The 22,219-nt window shown below is 36.1% G+C and overlaps 1 protein-coding gene across 1 annotated transcript in view; it reads left to right on the forward strand.

Moving 5' to 3' along the window:
- Window positions 1-22,219, forward strand: part of LOC123517159 (piwi-like protein Ago3) — a 269,657-nt gene that overhangs the window by 155,075 nt on the left and 92,363 nt on the right. The window contains exons 8-9 of the mRNA XM_045277139.1: window positions 20,380-20,493; window positions 20,598-20,763. Of these exons, the coding sequence (XP_045133074.1) occupies window positions 20,380-20,493; window positions 20,598-20,763 (280 nt within the window). The remainder of the gene's footprint in view (window positions 1-20,379; window positions 20,494-20,597; window positions 20,764-22,219) is intronic.

A 22,219-nucleotide genomic window follows, 5' to 3' on the forward strand; every position in this document is an offset into this window, starting at 1 on the left:
GCTCCTCTAGGGTTCCTCCGTATTCCTTCTTTCCACATACCACTTTCTGACTCTCTCTCTGTGTGTGTGTGTTTTTTGTTCATGTAACTTATCCACCAAGTAACTTATCTTCAGAAATAGAGGAAAGGAAATGGGAGAGAGAGAGAGAGAGAGAGAGAGAGAGAGTCTCTATGCCATTTATTTTAGACAAACACCTGTCTTATCTTTAGTGATTTGGAGACAAGGATGATGGGACTTTTTAGGATTTAAGGACAGACACTTTTGTGGTTGGTATCCAACACTTATACGGGACAACTGAACTGAAGAAAGCTCAGAAAAAATCTTCAGTCACCTATATATTACTTTCATGACGCCTCATAGGCACACCCTTGAAGGAGTTTTGAATATAATATTTTTTCTCTTGTTATCAAAATCTTCAAAGTCCTTATTATTTATATATATATATATATATATATATATATATATATATATTTTTGATATATATATATATATATATATATATATATATATATATATATATATATATATATATATATATTATATATTATATATATATATTTTTTATATTTTTTTCTATTACAGCAACCCCAAAAAACTTCTTCTCTTCTTCTTCCTTAGTTGAACTTCCATTGAGAGTAAACAAAGCCAGAGTGCATCATAGTACAGTGAAAGGTTTAATGAAAGTAAAATTTATGAAGTTAAACATTTATGCAGTTTAATTTAAGTCATTATAATGTACACTAATGTATGTGTGTACATAACTATAATGTTGATTATCTTATATTTATGAAGGGAGGGAGAGTGAAACGGAAAGACTAACCGGCAACCTGTGGCATGTAAACAAAGGGCGCATCATTGTACAAAACTTATGTACCACATTTCCACAAGGCTTTCCATTTTATCCATTGTAGAGTCACGAGTTCAGGTGGTTCTTTTAGCTTGCAAAGAAGATATGGTCTCACCAGTCCTCTTAATAGAGTCTGCTGACTTGAAAATAGTAGAGACAGTAGATCGAGTCAAGATGGTGGCGAGCAAAGCTATTAGTTTTCTCGCTTCTCTTGTGTCTGTGAATAATATCCAGCTTCACTTTGAGAGTAAGAGACATCCTGGTCTTCTTAGCAACGCTAGGTGACATTGCAGGGCGTTTTGATGGTAAGTTGAGCGAGGGAAGACGGGCTGCTCGTGACGCTATTATTGTTTTGAACAAGGGGAGTGAGTGGTGTGCGTGTTGTCCACGAGACGCGCTGGTGTATTCAAAAGCCTGTCAGCTTGCGTGATACAGTGGGGCTTTCAAACTTGGAAAAAATTATCTGGATAAAACTTCGTTAAAGCGAGTTTGGCGTTCGTTAAACGAGCAGATGGTAAATGAAACCTTGTGTAGCGAATATCGTTATGAACCTTCGTTAAGTTGTGTGTATATATATATATATATATATATATATATATATATATATATATATATATATATATATATATATATATATATATATATATATATATATATATATATATATATATATATATATATATATATATATATATATATATATATATATATATATATATATATATATATATATATATATATATATATATATATATATATATATATATATATATATATATATATATATATATATATATATATATATATATATATATATATATATATATATATATATATATATATATATATATATATATATATATATATATATATATATATATATATATATATATATATATATATATATATATATATATATATATATATATATATATATATATATATATATATATATATATATATATATATATATATATATATATATATATATATATATATATATATATATATATATATATATATATATTTATATTCAGTGGTACTTTGACATACGATGTTAATTTGTTGTGTATGAAAAAAATCGTATATTAAATCAATTTTTCCCCCTAGAAATTAATGGAAATACAATTAATTCGTTCTTTTGATATGAATTTACAACCCCCAAAATAACATTCTTTAAATATCAACCAAATATAGATTTGATATGAGATAAATACAATGTTTATTTTATGGATGATATAAATTAACTATATTGCTCAAAATAACAACTTAACCCACAAAACTCGGGACACATCGATAGACGTTCATCACTGACACCACTTTGATAGACGTTTCTTTTTATCATATATTTTGTCATTTTCTTCCCGTTTTCTTTGCTTGTGAGCTGGCAACAGTCATCAGGAGTAAACATATGCTCTACGTCAATGTGTCGCTAACAATAAATGGTAGGAGAGATCGACAGTGATTTCATTGTGTCTGAGTCCGCCATAGTTCACTTCTATTCAGTTTTCTCTCCATGTTACAGTGAGACAACTTTTGAATAACCTGTATACATATTCTGCTTTGGGATCCGAATCTCAAGCACATTTCAAATCCTGTCACGGTCTGAGTATAGGTTCTTCTCACTGCAACTTTTTCCTAGCTTCTTTGAAATAGGAGGTAATAATAAGTATCCCTTTAGCCCATAAATTCCCGTGAAAAGCCCACATGGTATGATGGTATCAGAACAGGCAAGAGAGAGAGAGAGAGAGAGAGAGAGAGAGAAAGGGTACTTTTTCTGCTCTAGCCAAGGCTGCTGAACCCCGATTTGACGCAAGGCCACATAAACCGAAGATACTACCTCATTCAACCTGTGATATATTGTTAACATCTAGAGACTTCTGTTTTTTTGCATTGCAGAGAGGAAGAGTTGCTTGTGGGCAGGAGTAAACATATATCCTCTAAGTCACTGTGTCACCAACGATGGAGTATGGTAGCGAGTGATTTCACTGTGTCTGATTCCGCCACCTCTCCCGCGAGCATTACTTCTGTACCTTAGGTCTCTCACCATGTTACAGGGAGACAACCTTTGAATAAGAGCGGTATCAGAACAGGCGACAGCAGAAGAGAGAGAGAGAGAGAGAGAGAACATTGAACATTTATTATAGCTTATAAGTTATGCAAATGTGACATATGTATAAAAATAGAACATTTGGCAATAACCTAATGGGTAGCCTATTTGTAAGCAAAGCTTTTAAGGCTTGTAGAAGATAATCCATGAATATTGGTAAGTACACAATAGTATATAAAATGTTTATGTAAAAATGTTGGGATTACATATAAATGATATTAGAATAGTAAAAATAAAAGAATAGAATGAGAATAATGTGATAATAATAATAATAGTAATAATAAAAATAATAATAACACTAATAACAACAGCAATAAGAATAATAATAACAGCAGTATTAATTTTAACAGTAATAAAAAAAATAATGATAATAATAATAATAATAATGATAATAGTAATAATAAAAACAACAATAATAATAGTATTAGTAGTAGTAATGATTATGATAATAATAATAGTAATAATAATAATAATGTTAATAGTCATAGTAATGATGATAGTAATAATATTACAATAGCACTAATTTAGACATTTACATATATGAAATTATTTAGGTATACTATATATACTTTGTCTTTAGCTTTGGAACCCAGGGTTAATAACAAAATAAAGTGTATATATAAAAAAATAAGACGAAACATGAGCACAAACACAACGAATAACACGTGTTTGAACAATGAGGCTCAAACAAACTAACTACAGCCAACCGCAGATTTTGCTACCTAGCGTTCACTTCTACAATAATTATTATCGTTCATCGTATCCCAAATTTTTCATTGTATGTTGGGGCATAAATTTTCAAATATTTCTTGTCGTATCTCAAAATAATCGTAAGTTAGGACGACCGTATCTCAAGGTATCACTGTGTATGTATATATATATATATATATATATATATATATATATATATATATATATATATATACAGGCAACCCTCGTTTAACGAAGGTTCACACAACGAAATTTTGCTACAACGAAGGTTTCATTTTACTACCATCTGCTCGTTTAACGAACACCAGACTCGCTTTAACGAAGTTTTATCCAGGTAATTTTTTTCCAAATTTGAAAGCCCCACCATATCAAGCAAGCTGACAGGCTTTTGAATACACCAGGAGCTGCTGGTACTAAGGCCTGCCTCAGGAAAAATCCTGGGACCCCTGTAGAATAAAGATCAAGATCAAGATCAAGCCTCTCGTGGACAACACGCGCAACACTAACTCCCCAGTCAAAACATAACAGCGTCAGCAGCAGCTTGTCTTCCCTAGCTCAACTTACCACCAAAATGCCCTGCAATTGGCCTAGTGTTCATAAGAAGACCAGGAAGTCTCTTTCTCTTTAAATGAAGCTAGATATTATTCACAGACATGAGAGAGGACAGAAAACTATAGCAGTGCTGGCCACTATCTTGACTCCATATTATACTGTCTCTATTTTCAAGTCAGCAGATTCTATTAAGAAGGCTGGTGAGACCGTATCTTCCTTGCAAGCTAAAAGAACCACCTGAACTCGTGACTCTACAATGGATAAAATGGAAAGCCTTGTGGAAATGTGGTACATAAGTTTTGTATGCAGTATAATGATGCGCACTTCGTTTACATTCCACAGGTTGCCGGTTAGTGTCTTTCCAGTTTCACTCTTCCTCCCTTCATAAAGTTAAGATCATCAACATTATAAAGTTACATACATACATACATTAGTGTACTCGTACATTATAATGACTTAAATTAAACTACCTAAATGTTTAACTTCATAATATTTACTTTCTTTAAACCTTTTACTGTACTATGATGCACTCTCGCTTTGCTTACTCTCAATGGAAGTTCAAATCATTGGTTAAACTTGTTATAATCGGTTCGCTTAACGAAGTTTCGCTTAACAAAGTGTTTTTTAGAAACGTAAGCCCTTCGTTAAACGGGGGGTTGCCTGTGCGTGTATATATATATATATATATATATATATATATATATATATATATATATATATATATATATATATATATATATATTTACGTTGGTCTCGATTCGAAAAAACTCACATATGTCAGTCCACTATAAGGCAATTTAAGATTTAAAAAATTGAAAATTTATAAATCGTAAAACGCAGGGTTTATTGTTATTGTTGGCCACCAGGCGTCACTAGTGGTTATCTGCCACACCGCCCGCCTCACGCTTGAATACAATAACTCTGTGTCAGTTCCACCACAATCGTGGTAAGAGTGTTCCTCATCTGCGTTTGCTGACTATCTTAGTATCTTCCTCAATGACACCAAAAAGAAAACTCGTGAGTGATAGCAGTAATGCTAAGAACAGGAAAACCATTACCCTACAAGAAAAAGTGGACATAATTAAAAGACATGAGAAGGGAGAAAAAGCATCAGCGATGGCCATGCTAGGGATGAGTCACGACTGTTGCTACCATTCTCAAGGACAAGGACTGTATTTTGGCTAATGTGAAGGGTGCTACTATGAACTCTACAGTGATAAGAAGCAAAGAACATGTGTTGACAGAGAAGGAAAGACTGCTTTTACTGTGGATTGAGGACAATAATCAGAAGAGCATGCTGAGTGAGCAAATAATTTGTGAAAAGGACACTCTATGAGGCCTTGAAAAAAGTAACCAGGATAGAGAAAATTGAAACGTTTGTGGCTTCTACTCAGCACTACAAAGCTTGCTGTCCACTCTGTCACAAGACTCACAACATTCAACCTGTATCCTGGCGGCCTCAGGCGTCCACCTCTCTCTGCAACCTGCAGTCCTTCTCGTTCTTGGCCCTAATCAATATATTCCTACAGTTGTAAATAATATACCAATATAACAATATAACCTTTTACTTACCTATGAATAACCATAAAAAATGATTGGTTGAAAACTGATAATATGCTTTGAAGAACAAAAACTGAGTTAAAAAATTGACACGTCATGTTTCAGAACGTAACTCTGACGTAATTCGGGATTACTGTATATATATATATATATATATATATATATATATATATATATATATATATATATATATACACACACACACATAATTAATATTCAATTGAAATAGCCAAATAGTTGAAAACGCGATAGCCGAATTGATCTTGGCAAGGCGGTTTTGGCCAATGAGTGCTCAGATGTTCCATGACGTCATGGCACGCGCATAGCAGGCATCTGAGGTCGCGATAATGAAATTTTAGTAGCTTTTCATGGGTGCGCGATAGGAATAAAACGCGATAGCTTAAGGCGCGATAGCCGAGGGTTGACTGTATATATATATATATATATATATATATATATATATATATATATATATATATATATATATATATACAGTGGTACCTTGACACAGGATTTTAATTTGTTCCATGACGATTGTTGTATATCAAAAAAATTGTACATCAAATCAATTTTTCCCATAGAAATTATTGGAAATAGAGTTAATTCGTTCTTGATATGAATTTAACCCCTCCCCTCCCCCTAAAAAAATTTAACATGATTTAAATGCCAACCAAATATAGATTTAATATAAGATAAATACAATGTTTATTGTATGCATGATATAAATTAACTATATTGCCCAAAATAACTACTTAAAGAGAAGGGACACATCAATAGATGTCATCAGAAGACTGGGCGCGTCCATAGACGTTTAGGTTTTTTACGGCTATATTTTTTCTGTTTTCTTTGCTTGTGAGCTGGCAACACTCATCAGGAGTAAACATATGTTCTATGTCACTGTGTCAGCAACGATGAATGGTAGGAGCAACAGTGATTTCACCGTGTCTGATTCCGCCACCTCTGCGGCGTGCCTTACTTTTATCCCTTGGGTCTCTTGCCATGTTGTGGGGAGACAACTTTTGAATGAGTGGTATCAGAACAGGCGACAGGTGAGAGAGAGAGAGGTCTAGCCAAGGCTGTTGAACCCGATCGGACACAAGGCCACATAAACCGATGATACCGCCTAATTCAATCTGATATTTTGGTAACCATGACATCTATAGACTTCTGGTATTTTACATTGCAAAGAGGAAGAGTTGCTTGTGGGCAGAACACCATTTGTACTCACTTGTTTATTGAATTTCTAAGTGTAATCATTATGTGAATACAGGCTATTTTGTTTGTTTCTCATCAAACTTTTACTTTTGGGACTGATGATCTTGTCCCATGGTCTTGAGTTCACAAAACTTAAGAAAAAATGCACACTGCCGTGGAGCACAGACACATACATAGATGCACAAAGGATGAACAATGATACGCAATGTAGGCTGAATGTTCGGGTGGACGCGGATAGCCGAGCGATCACTGCTTCACCTACCAATGGCTATATGTATCTTAGATATATCTTTGTATTTCAAGGCATAAATTTTATGAAAAATTTTGTCATATATAAAAAAAATTGTATGTTGGGGCGATCGTACCTTGAGGTATTTCTGTATATATATATATATATATATATATATATATATATATATATATATATATATATATATATATATATATATATATATATATATATATATATATATATATATATATATATATATATATATATATATATATACATATACATACAGTAAAGTCCCGGGTTACGTCAGTTTCGAGTCACGTCAAACTCGTAGTTACGTCAGTCCACCATAAGGCAATTCAAGATTAAAAAAATTGAAAATTTATAAATTGTAAAGTGCGGGATTTATTGTTATTGTTGGTGGTTGCCCGCCACACTGCCCGCCTCACGCTTGAATACAATAACACCCTGCCTCACTTCCACCACACTGTCGCCCCTGGCAAGAGTGTTTTCCTACTTTGCGTTTACTGACTCAAGTTCTTAGTATCATGCTCAATGGCACCAAAGAGAAAACTTCCTAGTGACAGCAGTGATGCTAAGAAAAGGAAAACCATTACGCTACAAGAAAAAAGAGGACATAATTAAAAGACATGAGAAGGGAGGCAGCAGCTGTGTGTGAGGGAGGGAAGAAGAAAATGGGAAGCCCATTACCATGACAACGGGGAGGTTGACGACCTTGAGGGCTCGCGCACCCATCACAACAATAACAACTCCGGAGCCTTCGCCTGGGCCACACGACACTCGCAGCTGACTTGCACCATCTGCGCCTGTCTGCTGATCCCTATTGCCCTTTCCTATTGCATTTCCTGCCCTGCTGCCCACACTTCTACTCCCACCTCACTGCACTACACTCCCAGCTGTCCACCCTGGGCGTCATAACATTCGACCTGCCCACCCTTCTGGCAGCCTCAGGCGTCCACCCCTCTCTGCAACCTGCAGTCCTTCGTGTTCGTGGCCCTAATCAACAACAAAAACAAGCTTGTGTTTCATATTCCTACATACTTGTAAATAGTATAACAATATAACCTTTAACTTATCTGAATGACCATAAGCAATGATTGGTTGAAAACTCCGTAATATGCTTTGAAATGTACGGAAACTCAAGTTACGTACAAAATCGACTTACGTCATGTTTCAGGAACGTAACTCTGACGTAAACCGAGACCTTACTGTATATATATATATATATATATATATATATATATATATATATATATATATATATATATACATACATACACACACACAGTGGTGACTCAATACTTGAACTTAATTGGTTGTTCAAATATCAAAAAGTTCAACTGTTGATACCTATAAATCAAGTAATTTGTTCTAATCTTAGCAAAACCTCAAGTTTATAGAAATTTCAATGTAATTATTTTTATATATAATTTTGATTTGTATACACTGTAGCGTAGATCGGGGTGAACTGGTCCCCCCTGCCAGCTGGGGTGAATTGGGCCATTCCTTAAAAATTTATGAAGAATCTGTAAGTTGAAAAAAGTGAATACTGGGCTTGAAAGCCCACTTCAGTATCTACACAACCTTAAAAAAGTTTTTGGTCCTGACCAAAAACTCATGGTTCCTAGGGCATACTAAAAAAAAGTTTTTTTTTTTCAAAGTTGCAAAATTTTCACATCCCAAAGAAAACTTTTATTCAATTTCTTCTGAAAGTACACAAAATTTTGTTGAATTTTTATAAAAATTGCAGGTCATATAGATAATTCTCTGTTCTTTTGGTCCTGACCAAAAACTTATGGTTCCTAGGGCATCCTAAAAAAAAGTGTGTTTTTCAAAATTGCAAAATTTTCATATCCGAAAGAAAACTTTTATTTAATTTTTCCTGAAAGTACACTAAATTTTGTTGAATTTTTATAAAAATTGCAGGTCATATAGGTAATTTTATGTTCTTTTGCATGCTTTAATCAGAAATTAAAAATTCTTTTTAGCTTTAGTACTATAGGCACTTCAATGAGTGACCCGATTCACCCCGGTGTATTTCGTATACCGGGGTGTATCACCACACTTTCATTATGTTTTTGCTAAATTAAAGCTTTCTAATGTTTTTTTTTTTTTTAGTAATAACCATCATTAAACTTCCTCCTCACACCACTGATGTACTGCAACCTCTTAATGTTTGCTATTTTAACTCCTTCAATACGGTGACGCCTATGTAGGCGTCATGAAGACCCAATAGCAAATACGGTGACGCCTACGTAGGCGTTATATTTCTTTTCTGAGCTTTCTTCAGTTCAGTTGTCCCGTATAGTGTGTTGGATACCAACTACACACGCCGTATGCTGTCTTTGAAATCCTAGTGCTCCTCCCACCATCCTTGTCTCCACCAATCACTAAAGATAAGCTACATGCGTTCTGCCTTGTGTCTAAAATTACCCAATGGCATAGACTGTTCCCATCTCTCTCTCTCTCTCTCTCTCTCTCTCTCTCTCTCTCTCTCTCTCTCTCTCTCTCTCTCTCTCTCTCTCTCTCTCTCTCTCTCTCTCTCTCTCTCTCTCCTCTCTCTCTCTCTCTCTCCTCCCATCTCCCTTTCTTCCCTCCCCATCTCCCTTTCCTCCCTTCCCATCTCCCTTCCCTCCATCCCCCTCTCCCTCTCGAAAGATAAATTACATGCGTCCCGCCTTGTAACATTCATGAAAATGTTAAGGAAGGAGATAGTGATCAACCAAGTGGAATGTGGGGAAGGAAAAGCAGAAGTATTGTATATTAAGATGCATATTAATAAAAAAGAGTTAACAATCATTGTAACATATGTGCCACCAAAAACAAATTCATGGACCAATCAAGAATATAAAGACATGATAGATGACACAATAAGGAGTCTAATGAGCATCGTTAAAGAAAGGAGAAAAGTTATATTAGTAGGAAATTTTAACTGTAAAGAAGTGGACTGGGAAAATTATGAAAGTGGTATGGGGAAGAAGCCTGGGAGAAAGATTCTTGAACCTAATGATAGACAATATGATGGACCAGAGAGTAAAGGAATGCACAAGATTCAGAGGAAACAACGAGCGAGATTGGACCTAGTTTTTACAAGGGTATACAAATGAATGACGATATAAGATATAAGTGCCCATTGGGAAAGAGTGACCATGCAATATTAGAAATAGATATAGAAGAAGGAAAGGAAGATAGAGACGATTCATACAAAGGAGACCGATTAAATTACAGAAAGGCTGATATTGAGAATCTCAAGAACTATTTTAAAAATGTAGACTGGGAGGAGATGGAAAACTCAGAGACAATGCAAGACAAATATAACTTATTTTTGGAAATTTACAAAACAGGAGTCAGGGAATATGTCCCAAAATATAGACCAAAAGAAGAAGGAAAGAAAGATTGGTTTAATGCAAGGTGTGCTGGGCAGGTTTAATGCAAGGTGTGCTGGGGCAAAGGAAAAAAGAGATGGAGCATGGAAAAGGTGGAGGAGAAATAGGAATCCAACAAACAAGGAAAACTTCAAGGCAGCGAGAAATGAATATGTTAAGGTGAGGAAGGAAGAGGAAAAGAACTTCAAAAAAGATATTGTCGAAAAATGTAAGGAGCAACCAAAATTGTTCTATAGATTCATAAATGGAAAAATTAGGCAAAAAGAAACAATAGAAAGGTTAAAAGGAGAGAACGGGATGGTGGAAGACCCAAAAGTATGGCAGAACTATTAAATAAAAAATTCCAGGAGGTCTTTACTAAAGAATCCAAATTTGAGAGGCCACAGGGTAATAGAGAGACAATCTATATGAAAGAGATTAAAGTAACCAAGCTTGAAATAAAAGAGTTAATGAAGGAACTGGATGAAGAGAAGGCAATGGGACCGGATGAAGTCTCAGGCAGAATACTGAAAGAATGTAGGGAAGAACTAGCAAGTCCTATATACAACATCATAAAATGCTCAATAGAAAATGGAACAGTGCCAGTAGAATGGAAAAGAGCTGAGGTGGTTCCCATATATAAGAGCGGAAGGAAAGAAGAACCTTTAAATTACAGACCGGTATCACTAACTAGTGTAATATGCAAGATGTGTGAAAGAATAATAAAGAAACAATGGATCAAGTTCCTTGAAGACAACAAATTAATATCAAATAGCCAATTTGGTTTTAGAAAAGGACGGTCTTGTGTAACTAATTTATTGAGTTTCTATTCTAGAATAGTTGATAGAGTACAAGAGAGAGAGGATGGGTTGACTGCATCTATTTGGATTTAAAAAAGGCGTTTGACAAAGTGCCACACGCAAGATTACTGTGGAAGTTAGAGGAGAAGGGTGGCTTAAAAGGAAGCACATTGAGATGGATAGAAAATTATTTGAGGGGGAGAGAAATAAGGACGGTAGTTAAAGATATGAAGTCCAAGTGGAGAGCAGTAGAAAGCGGAGTGCCACAGGGGTCAGTATTGGCACCAGTACTTTTCCTCATTTATATTAACGACATGCCAGAAGGAGTGAACAGCTACATAAATTTGTTTGCGGATGATACGAAACTGTGCAGAGTTATAAAGCAAAAGGAGGATTGTGAAATACTGCAAGAAGACCTAAATAAGATCTGGGAATGGAGTAAGAAGTGGGAAATGGAATTCAATGTGAACAAAAGCCATGTCATGGAAATGGGAAAGAGTGAAAGACGACCTGTGGGAATCTATAAGATGGGAGATGGAGTAGAACTGGAGAAAGTCAAAAAGGAAAAGGACTTAGGAGTGACGATGGAAGAAAACAATCAACCAGTAAGCCATATTGATAGAATTTTTAGAGAAACATATAATTTGCTAAGAAATATTGGAGTAGCATTTCACTACATGGACAAAGAAATGATGAAGAAATTGATAAATACTATAATAAGACCCAGATTGGAATATGCAGGAGTAGTGTGGACCCCTCATAAAAAGAAACACATAAGAAAATTGGAGAGGCTACAAAAAATGGCTACAAGAATGGTCCCAGAACTTGAAGGGATGACATATGAGGAGAGACTAAAGGCTATGGATCTACCAACCTTGGAACAAAGAAGGGAGAGAGGAGACCTGATACAATGAGAAACTGATCCTGAGAGAAGAATATGACACCCGAAGCACAAGATCGCATAGTAAAAAGCTGAGAAAGGGAAGATGTCTGAGAGATATAAAAAAATATAGTTTCCCGCAGAGATGTATTGAGACGTGGAACAGTTTAGATGAAGAAGTAGTGTCTGCAATGAGTGTGCACACTTTTAAAGTAAGATTGGATAAGTGTAGATATGGAGACGGGCCACACGAGCATAAAGCCCAGGCCCTGTAAAACTACAACTAGGTAAATACACACACACACACACACACACACACACACACACACACACACACACACACACACACACACACACACACACACACACACACACACACACACACACACACACACACACACACACACAAACAACAAATTTTCTAATCTCTCTCTCTCTCTCTCTCTCTCTCTCTCTCTCTCTCTCTCTCTCTCTCTCTCTCTCTCTCTCTCTCTCTCTCTCTCTCTCCTCTCTTCCTCCCTTCCCTCCCTCTCTTCCTCTTGAAAGATAAGCTACATGCGTCCCACTTGTGTCTAAAATATTAGCAGTCACACACACACACTCTCTCTCTCTCTCTCTCTCTCTCTCTCTCTCTCTCTCTCTCTCTCTCTCTCTCTCTCTCTCTCTCTCTCTCTCTCTCTCTCTCTCCGAAGAGAGAAGTGTCCACTTTCCTCTTCGAAGGCGATATAGTGACTAAAAAATAGCAGCATAATACACAAAGACGACAAGTATGACAAGCTTGCAAGAGTTTCCTGCGCTCAGGTGTGCGGCACTACCACCCGTATATCATACAGGCAGGCTTTTTTAACATCCGGCGCGAAGGGGTTAAGCCTTTGAAGACCAGGTTGGATGCCACTTTTGCCAAATGGCAAGCAGCAAACTATGCTCGGAACATTACCAAAGGGGAATTCGTAGATTTGGTGGGCAAGGCTTGGGATGAATGTTTCAGTCTCCCAAATGTAGAAATGGCCTTTAAAAAGACTGGTTTGTATCCACCTGACCGCAGTGTTTATCCAATGAAAACATTCAACCCAAATATGTATAAATTATGCAAAAGTGTCCAGACATCTTCAGAGTCAGTCCACAAACCAGCGACTCCAGAGAAGGTCAGTCCTCCCAGAGAGATGATTTCCCCTTCAACCTCTTTTGAGCAGATAATGGCAGATGTTTTCAGAAAGCCCTACCCAACCACTAGTGGTACAACACAGACAATGGCAAGAAGAAAAATAGATGTCCATTGTTGCGTCATAATGCACAATGAGTTCTTAGAAGCAGTCGAGGAGAAAGAAAAGATGATCCTTGAAAAGAAGAAGAAAGAATAAAACAAAGAAACAGAACCACAAGAAAAAGGAAAGAAGTTTCATCTGGGGAACAAGAAGATGTTGACGAATTTCTGGAAGAGTTTGAAGAGACTAGAAAAGAAAAGGAAAGCGCCAGAAGAAAGGACATCAAGGAAGAGATTCCGCAACAGCACTCCTCTAAAGGAGCCCAGTTCAGTAGAGGAGGAAGATGCTGAGCTATTGAACAGCAATCATTCTGCAATCAGCAGTGTAGAGGACATGGACGAAGATGAAGAAATTGAAGGTGTTGCAATGTTTAATGCTCGGAAGTACAGTAGAATACAGAGAAAGAGAGAAATAGAAGAAAATGGCTACTATAGGGTGGATTATGGAAAAGCATATATTGGGCGTGTGATTATGTGTGGCAAAGAGTTCTTAAAAATGAAGTTTTTGGAAAGAAAACCAAATGACATGTATGACGACCAAAAAGGGATGATGTTGATGACTGTTGATGTGAAATATGACCCATAAAGCTTGTGGGCAAAACATCTTATCAGATTCGAGGTGTGGATGTAGCCTATAATAACTATAAAAAATCTAGAAACATTCTAGAAAGAGAGATAAGTGAAAAGAAAAAGTAAAATACATAAAAGATACTGAAAAAACATTAAAACTTTAGTGGCCCAAATGATGGCCCAATTCAACCCAAAAGGGTGGCCCCATTCACCCCAGGACTTCGGCATAGAGTAGGCCACTTATTTATGTTAATAACTTCTATAATGATAATCGAAATTATTATTTTCTTTCAGGGAATATGTATCACATAGTAAGGTACCTTCACACAAATTTTCAATTGATTTGACTGATTTGTGTAGATTTTATAATAAAAGATGTAAAAAGTGGCCCGTATTCACCACAGTCTACGCTAAGTGGAGGCTGGTGATGGATAATGTTGAAGAGGAGAGGAGAAGGGTGGGGAGGAGGAAGGAGGTCATTGGAGGACAAGTCACCATCCATGAAAATATCTGGTTTGATTAGTTAACCCACTAGTGAAGGGATATGGCTAACTAACACTTGCACTTTCACTAGATCCCTTGTTTTCACCACCAGTAACCACCCTCTTTGGTGCCATTGTAAGTTTCTAAATGAAAAACTACTGACTAAATGCAGCAGAATGTTGTTTTTCTGAAGACTGTGGCAGGAATAGGGATGTGCGTACCAGGTATACCGGAATACCAGCATTTTTTTTTTTTTTTTTTTTTTTTTTTAATGGTAAAACACTATCAGAACGGGACAGTGGCAGTGGCGGGGAGGGAGAGGCCAGTGCTTTGTTTACAACCATGTGTGCAGCTGTTCGATTGCCAAATATTTTCACTTCTGATAAGCTCGGTGTTAATGTAAGTTTATAAATGAAGAACAACAGACAACGCACGAGAATGTTATTCTCAAGACTGCAGCAGCACAACTGGTGGAGGGGGGAAGGGAGAGGCTAAGGAATCTTTGTTTACAACCACGTGTGTGGACATTCGACGATCAGGTATTTTTTAAGTATTAAATCTAACTTTTGCATTTGAGTATTGAAAAGTTTGACTATTAAGACATTTGAGTATTGAGTCTTCACTATATATATATATATATATATATATATATATATATATATATATATATATATATATATATATGTGAACCCTCAGACTTCAAACATAATTCGTTCCAGAAGGCTGTTCCATATCTGGATTGTTCCAAAACAGTTTCCCTGATAGGAAACAATTTAAATCATTTTAATCCATTTCAAGACCCCAAATGTTTACCTAAATTAGAATTGAACTATGTAAAATCAATATTATTAACCTTTTGGTCTTGAGCACATGTGATGATGATGTTAGACACAACTTGTGGCAGTATTACGCAAAACTCGTGATTGATGGTAAGAATTTAGGATTAGGGCCAAACTTGAGGATTGCAAAACTAGTGATGAAGGTGTACATTCTTTTCATTAGGAATTAGCTGAGATGATGATGTCTCTCATGTTAGATAATTTGACACTGATGAACTACAACACTCGAGGGCAAACTTGGTCCTAGTCTTTGTCATGTTTGGCAGGAGAGATTTTTTAATGGGGTGAGGACAACTTGATCCCTCTTTGTCCCAAGTTTGTGCTGGGGCGTCCTCAGTTGTGAGTGTGTGTCCTCATAGTAAAATCTGCAACCATTAGTATAAAAATTAGTTTCCCCGTGTCAGATGCGCTGCAGGTGGATATTTTTTTCAATAGCCCCTGCCAAATCCGAGGGGCTTGGGAAGAAGACATTTTTCCCTTTTAGTAGAAAGCTTGGATCTGTGCATTTTTTACTCTCTTCACTCTTAATTCATTGGGTGCTGGTCCAGGTCCGGAGTCAGTTGTGTTCACTCGACTTGGATTGCCCTACTAAAGTGGTCTGCTGTAGATTTGTTTCCTCTGCTTTTAAGTCTGCTGGTACATAGTCCTCAGTTTCTATCTTAGTGGGCCTCCTTGCTCCGTCAGCCTCATCACCATCACCTTCACAAGTTTTCAAGGGCACTTCACCTTCATGCATGGAGGCTTTCCATTATCTCTTCTGAGCAGGAAGATTTTTTTGGAAAGTTCCTAGATTTATTCCTCAACCAGTCAGACAGTCCTCTTCCAAGGTCATATCAGGCAATGTGGTCAGTCTACTGTAGTTAGTTTGGTGTGATGGAACTTTTTTTTTTTTTTTTTTTTTTCCAATACAAAAGCAGTTGTTCTTTACTTTCCATTAGGAGCTATTATTAAATTTTGGGTCCTATTTTATGTTAGATTGGCTTGGATATCACTCATGATTAGGATCTTTGTGGAATGTTTTGTGGATATGCCAAGTTGGCTCCTTTTCATTCGCCATGCATTCCTGCTTGGGATTTGTCTTTGGTTTTATGTTCCATAAAAAGCTCCTGATATGAGCCTCTTTATTTGGCTCCCTTGGGGCATACCTATGAAAATTATTTTCCTTCTAGCGTAGGCTTCTGCTTCTTGGCTGAAGTTCATCAGTGCTCCAAAAACGCAATCCCTCCATCACTCAACAATACACAATCTTCTAGACAATTATTCCCTCTTTTTCAGTGACACTTATTTGTCTCCTTCTACACTGAATATCCTCAGTTTATCCTTTACTTATAATCTAAACTGATAACTTCACATCTCATCTCTTGCTCAAACAGCTTCTATGAATCTAGGCATTTTAAGTTGTCTCTGTCAGTTTTTCTCACCCTTCACCCCCAACTGTTAACTCTGTACAGCAGCCTTAACCACCCCTGTATGAGTACTACTTGCATGTGTGGGGACATTCCACTCATACTGCTCTTTTGCATAGGATGGAATAAAAACTTCATTTCATTAACCCCTCTCTTCTGACTTTTTTTTTTCAACCTTTCTCACCATTGCAATGTTGCATCTCTTTTTATCTTCTACTATTTTCATACCAACTGCATTTCTGATCTTGCTAACTGCATGTCTCCCCGCTTCTCATGGCTTGCTGCACAAGATTTTCTTCTTTCTTTCACCCTTATTCTGATTATCTATCTAATGCAAGAGTTAATAAGTACTCTCAATCCTTCATCCCTTCCCCTAGTAAACTGGAACTCCCTGCCTGCATTTGTATTTCCATCTTCCTATGACTTAAATTAATTTCATGACATTTTTCCAATTCTTTTGGGTAAATCTTGACTGTGTTTGGGGAATGGCATATGTGGGCTTTTTACGTTTTTGTTGCCCTGGGCCAGTTTTTTTTTTTTTTTTTTTTTTTTTTCCTTCCCATGTGGGCTTTTCACAGGAATTTATGGGCTAAAGGGGATATTTTATGTGGTACCTTCTATCTCAAAGCCCACCCGCTAGGAAACTTGCCCCGAGTGAGGAAGCCCAACCTTCACTTGAACTGTGGACAGGATTCGAACCCGTGCGCTTGGAGACCCCTCGGACCCCAAAGCACGCATGGTTCCACTGTACCACATTGAAAAAAAGGGGAATGGTCTTCTATGACTTTTTTGACATTGAATTTGTTGGCAAAGACTCCAGGTAATGAATCTGTCAGACTTCATGATTCCTGCTCTTATGGGGTTTGTTGGTGACTCTTATAGGAATTTGCTTTTATGCCCAATTAGAGCCATTAGGGAGTATCTTTGCAGGACCAAGGATTGTTGTCCTAGATGCTCCAGACTGTTTATGACTGTTCCTGAACCTTGGGGTGTGGTGCATCTTCATATAATTTCTCACTGGATATGCAAGGTTATCCAGAGTGCTTATGGGAATGTCTCTGATAAAGACATGCAACAGGTACAGGTAAAGGCACATGAAGTTCAGGTAGTGGCTACTAGTGCCTTGTTCAGAAAGATTTGGATTGTTTCTGCTGTCTTTAAGGCAAGAACCTTTGCTTGTTTTTATCTAAGGGATATTACACATTGGTATTTGGATTTTTTTTTTTCCCAGGGCTCTATTGTAATGGGTCTCAGGGTACATAATTCTGTAAATTCTTCCTTTGGTGGTGTATATGCACAATTATTTTTTGGGAATCAGGACTTCATTAGCCTTTCTAAGTGGGAGAGTAGTTTTCATGCTCCTCTCCATCCTGTTTTTTTGTTACTTTGTTATAGGATTTGAGTGTGGCACCCACTTCAGAACCTTACATATTCCTTTGCATTGTAATTTTTTTTAGTGTGTCTTTGGGACTGAAAGTTTGTTTTGTGGGTGAGGCCATCCTCCGTCCTATACTTGAGTTTCTGTGCTTAAGGGCATGCTGTGGTTGAGATTTGAAAAATTAATAAAAAAATGTTATAGGACTTATGACTTGAAATTTTCAGAATATTATAAGGTACTGGTTGTCTTTGATGTGTATGAATATATTCATATTCATACACATCAAAGACAACCAGTACCTTATATTCATACACATCAAAGACAACCAGTACCTTATAATATTCTGAAAATTTCAAGTCATAAGTCTTATAACATATTTTTTATTAATTGATAAAGTAATGACATCATGACATCATGCATAGAGTTGCATTCAAAATGTTGTATAGGTCTTATTTCAAAATATTTTTAAATGTGCTTCAGCATGGACATACTTGAAAGATGCCTAAAAAAACATAGTGAATGGTTTTTTTTTTTTTTTTTTTTTCAATTTCTCCATATGTCATGATATGGGATTTTTAAAGTTTTTGCATTTCATGACGTCATCAAGACAACACGAAAAGCTGTTATTTTACCTCAAGGATTTTTTTAGTTTTTTGCATTTCATGACGTCATCATCAAGACAACACGTAAAGCTGTTATTTTACTTCATTAAAAAATTTCTAATCACATTAGGGAAAAACTGATCACACAAAATGTTACCCCAATCCCTGTCAATAAGTACACTAAGTTTCAAGGAAGCTTATATAATGGTTGATTTTATAAAGTTTTATATAAAAAAAAAAATCATGTTTTGAGATACTGCTCTTTACAGTTTTAAAAATTTAGCACCCACGCTATGTGTTCATCAAAATAAGTAGATTAATTATATGTTGTGTTGATCTAGAGAGAAACTGCATACAAAGAATGAACTCATTATTCCCATATTTAGTATCCATTTCAGGATCTATTTACCTTGTGACTATCAGAATTCCTGGCTCTGGTTCTTTGTGCCTTTGTTGATTGATTTAGCTCACTGGTGGGTGTTGTAAGAATGCTATTTCATAGAATTATGGCTTATTTTAACCATCAGTAGGGAACTTCCCTGTTCTACATGAGACAATCCTCTCCAAGTAATCAAGATCAGCACCTCTTAGTATGTACATTTCTCCTGCTTTCCTCTTTTCCTCCTCATGTATTTTGCTCATTTTCTTTAACCTTGACTTCATCATCTTAGTTTCTGCTATCGAAAATAGGATCCTCTTTCTGTCCCTTCCCTCCAAAATCTCTTTCCCTGCTGTGCCAAATGCCTCAGCTTCATCTGCCACTAAGCCATCATTTCTTCCCTCTTCTTTTCATTTATCTCCTATTCTTTCCTTTTTCTTATCTCACATCTTCAGTTGCTATGGCCTATTTTGTTTATTCACCATGTTGCAGTAGGAAGATAAGCAAAGAAAAAAATGTAAGAGAGCCTGCAAGCAGGAATATGACATAACCTCTTTTATTGGTAAAATGACAAGGAAAAACAGGCAATATGCCACAATGCTGAAAGAGTTTATTGCGCCACACCCATCTTGTGGCATTCGTCACTTATGTCTCTTTAAATGTGTCAGAATGAGTGTTGCCTTATGCATATGTCCATGATTCATATACCAAATGAACTCTGAATATTTTTCCCACAATAATCTGCAGGAATTAAAAAAAAAACTTTTTGTCATAGTTTACTAAGTCTTGACTGCAGCATGCTTTTAAGCAATAATTAATATGAGTAGTTATTGGTTGTAGTATATGTAATAATGAATAGGATTTTTAACTAAGATTTATTTCTATCCATATACTCACCCATAATTATTAATTGTAATTAAGTTAAGGTGGCTTGGTGCTTGGTAAGATCTAAAGGATAGAACATGGGTGTGGGCATCTTCTCAAAGACAACAAGAAAGGGCAGTCAAGTATTTCTTTCATACCTATATCTTGGCACTATTAGACAGGTGTAAGTTTGCTGTGGTAATGTGTGTTTGGACAGTGATTGTGGGTAAGTATGTAGATAAAAATTTATTTTACATTTAAGAATACTATGTTTATGGTATTGCTGTTTTGCTTTCTAAAGGTTGGAAATCTGGCCAGGATATGTTACTTCAGTGAGCCACCAGGAGGATGGTCTAATGATTTGTGTTGATGTGTCGCATAGAATTCTCCGCACAGAAACATGCTATGAAGTCATGTAAGTTTAACCATTGATTTATAAAGGACACAGTTTTCTTTATTATTTTATGTATTAATTCTGAAAATATCTGATGTTTTTTTTTTTTTTTTTTTTTTTTCAAGGAGTGCATTATGCCAGAAACATCGAGGGAATTTCAAGGATGCAATCACTAGCACCTTGATTGGATGTGTTGTCCTCACACGCTACAACAACAGGACATACCACATTGATGATGTTCTCTTTGACCAAAATCCTACATCTTCTTTCACAAACTATGAAGGCAAAGAGGTAAGGCTTTATTTGTTTAAGTAAGAAGGTATTTATACTGGTGGAAAGACTTTAGAGTGCACACAACCCTCTTTTATTGCTCCTTTTCCTATTGCATTTTATTGCTATCACACATACTTACAAAGCTGCACATATGTCTATATTGCGCAAAAAATTACTGGTATCGTGCACCCATCATTCAAAGACTCCCAGGTTATGATGCCACGTGATAGTTGTGTTTCTCTATATACTTTTATTATTGAGAAATAGTTCTTCACATATTTCCTCAATCTAGCCATCCACCTTAACTCCTAATTGTCCACAGTGAGATACCATATTTGATGGCATATAGGACACTCCTTTCCAGTACTTCTACCTACCCTAACTGCATGCATCATTATTTTGATGCTGGTACAATCAACTCTCGATTAACATGAGGGTTATGTTCCTGGAGACGCCTTGATATTCAAACATAATTTTCCCATAGAAAGCAATATTAATAGGGAAAGTCTGCCTATTTTGGGAATTTTGTTACTCCAACCTTAAAGGTACTACTAATGCATCACTTGGTCACAGAAACAATAAAAACACATGTTCTCACCTGTGCATCTTTCTTGTCCAGGAAATTGGAGAATTATTAATTCAGCATGATTTATCTTATGAATTTATATGTCAGGAATATTACCCCATATTCATACATTTATTATTAATGTACAATTTAACAAAATAAACCATGAGTATAATTTGGTGGTGGCTGGTAGCAGTGTTTGTTTACCGTCACATCAGGTGATTGAGCCACGCAGTCCAAACCATGCTGCCTCATGGTTCTACTACAGGCAACACCAAAAATTTTACAAAGAGAACCAGCCTTTTTACATAAGCTGAGCATGATTTATTAATAGACTTGGTGATTTAGGAACAAAGCTTCTAAATAAAAGCACAGATGACTGTATAGTGTGGCCTTAACACAGGAGAGAATCGCCACCTCCTTCAATTGTGCTGGCTATGAGGAGAGAACAGTCCACCAGCTATCTACATAAATGGGTACTTATTAACCAATAAAGAGACACATCTGATCGTAAGCTAAATAGAATTTTGATAGAAAACTTGGTAGATGGAGATGCAGTGATTGAAGCTGGCGGCAGTGATGTTGTTCCTCAGACCGGTTTGTTTGCTAAGGTTTTGTTATTGTCAACATGCTGCCGACAAGTTTCATGGATTCCATCCCTGAGTTTGCTTCTGATCAAAATTTTTGTAAAGTAGGCTATTTGAATGATAACCAATGTATTTTTATGTTCTAAAGTCAAAAAACTAATAATAGGTTTTTAGGGAAAATTTGTGCAAAGGTAATGACAAAGACATGGGTGTTGGGTCATTTTTGCAACAAAGGTAAATCCTGCCTGATTATTGCCTTCCTGAGCTTCCAGAAGGCAGTGTTTGCTCTTAAGAATACCCGGATGGTATTAATCAACTGATG

Source organism: Portunus trituberculatus, chromosome 41 (genome assembly GCF_017591435.1).
Source record: "Portunus trituberculatus isolate SZX2019 chromosome 41, ASM1759143v1, whole genome shotgun sequence".
Taxonomy (NCBI): domain Eukaryota; kingdom Metazoa; phylum Arthropoda; class Malacostraca; order Decapoda; family Portunidae; genus Portunus; species Portunus trituberculatus.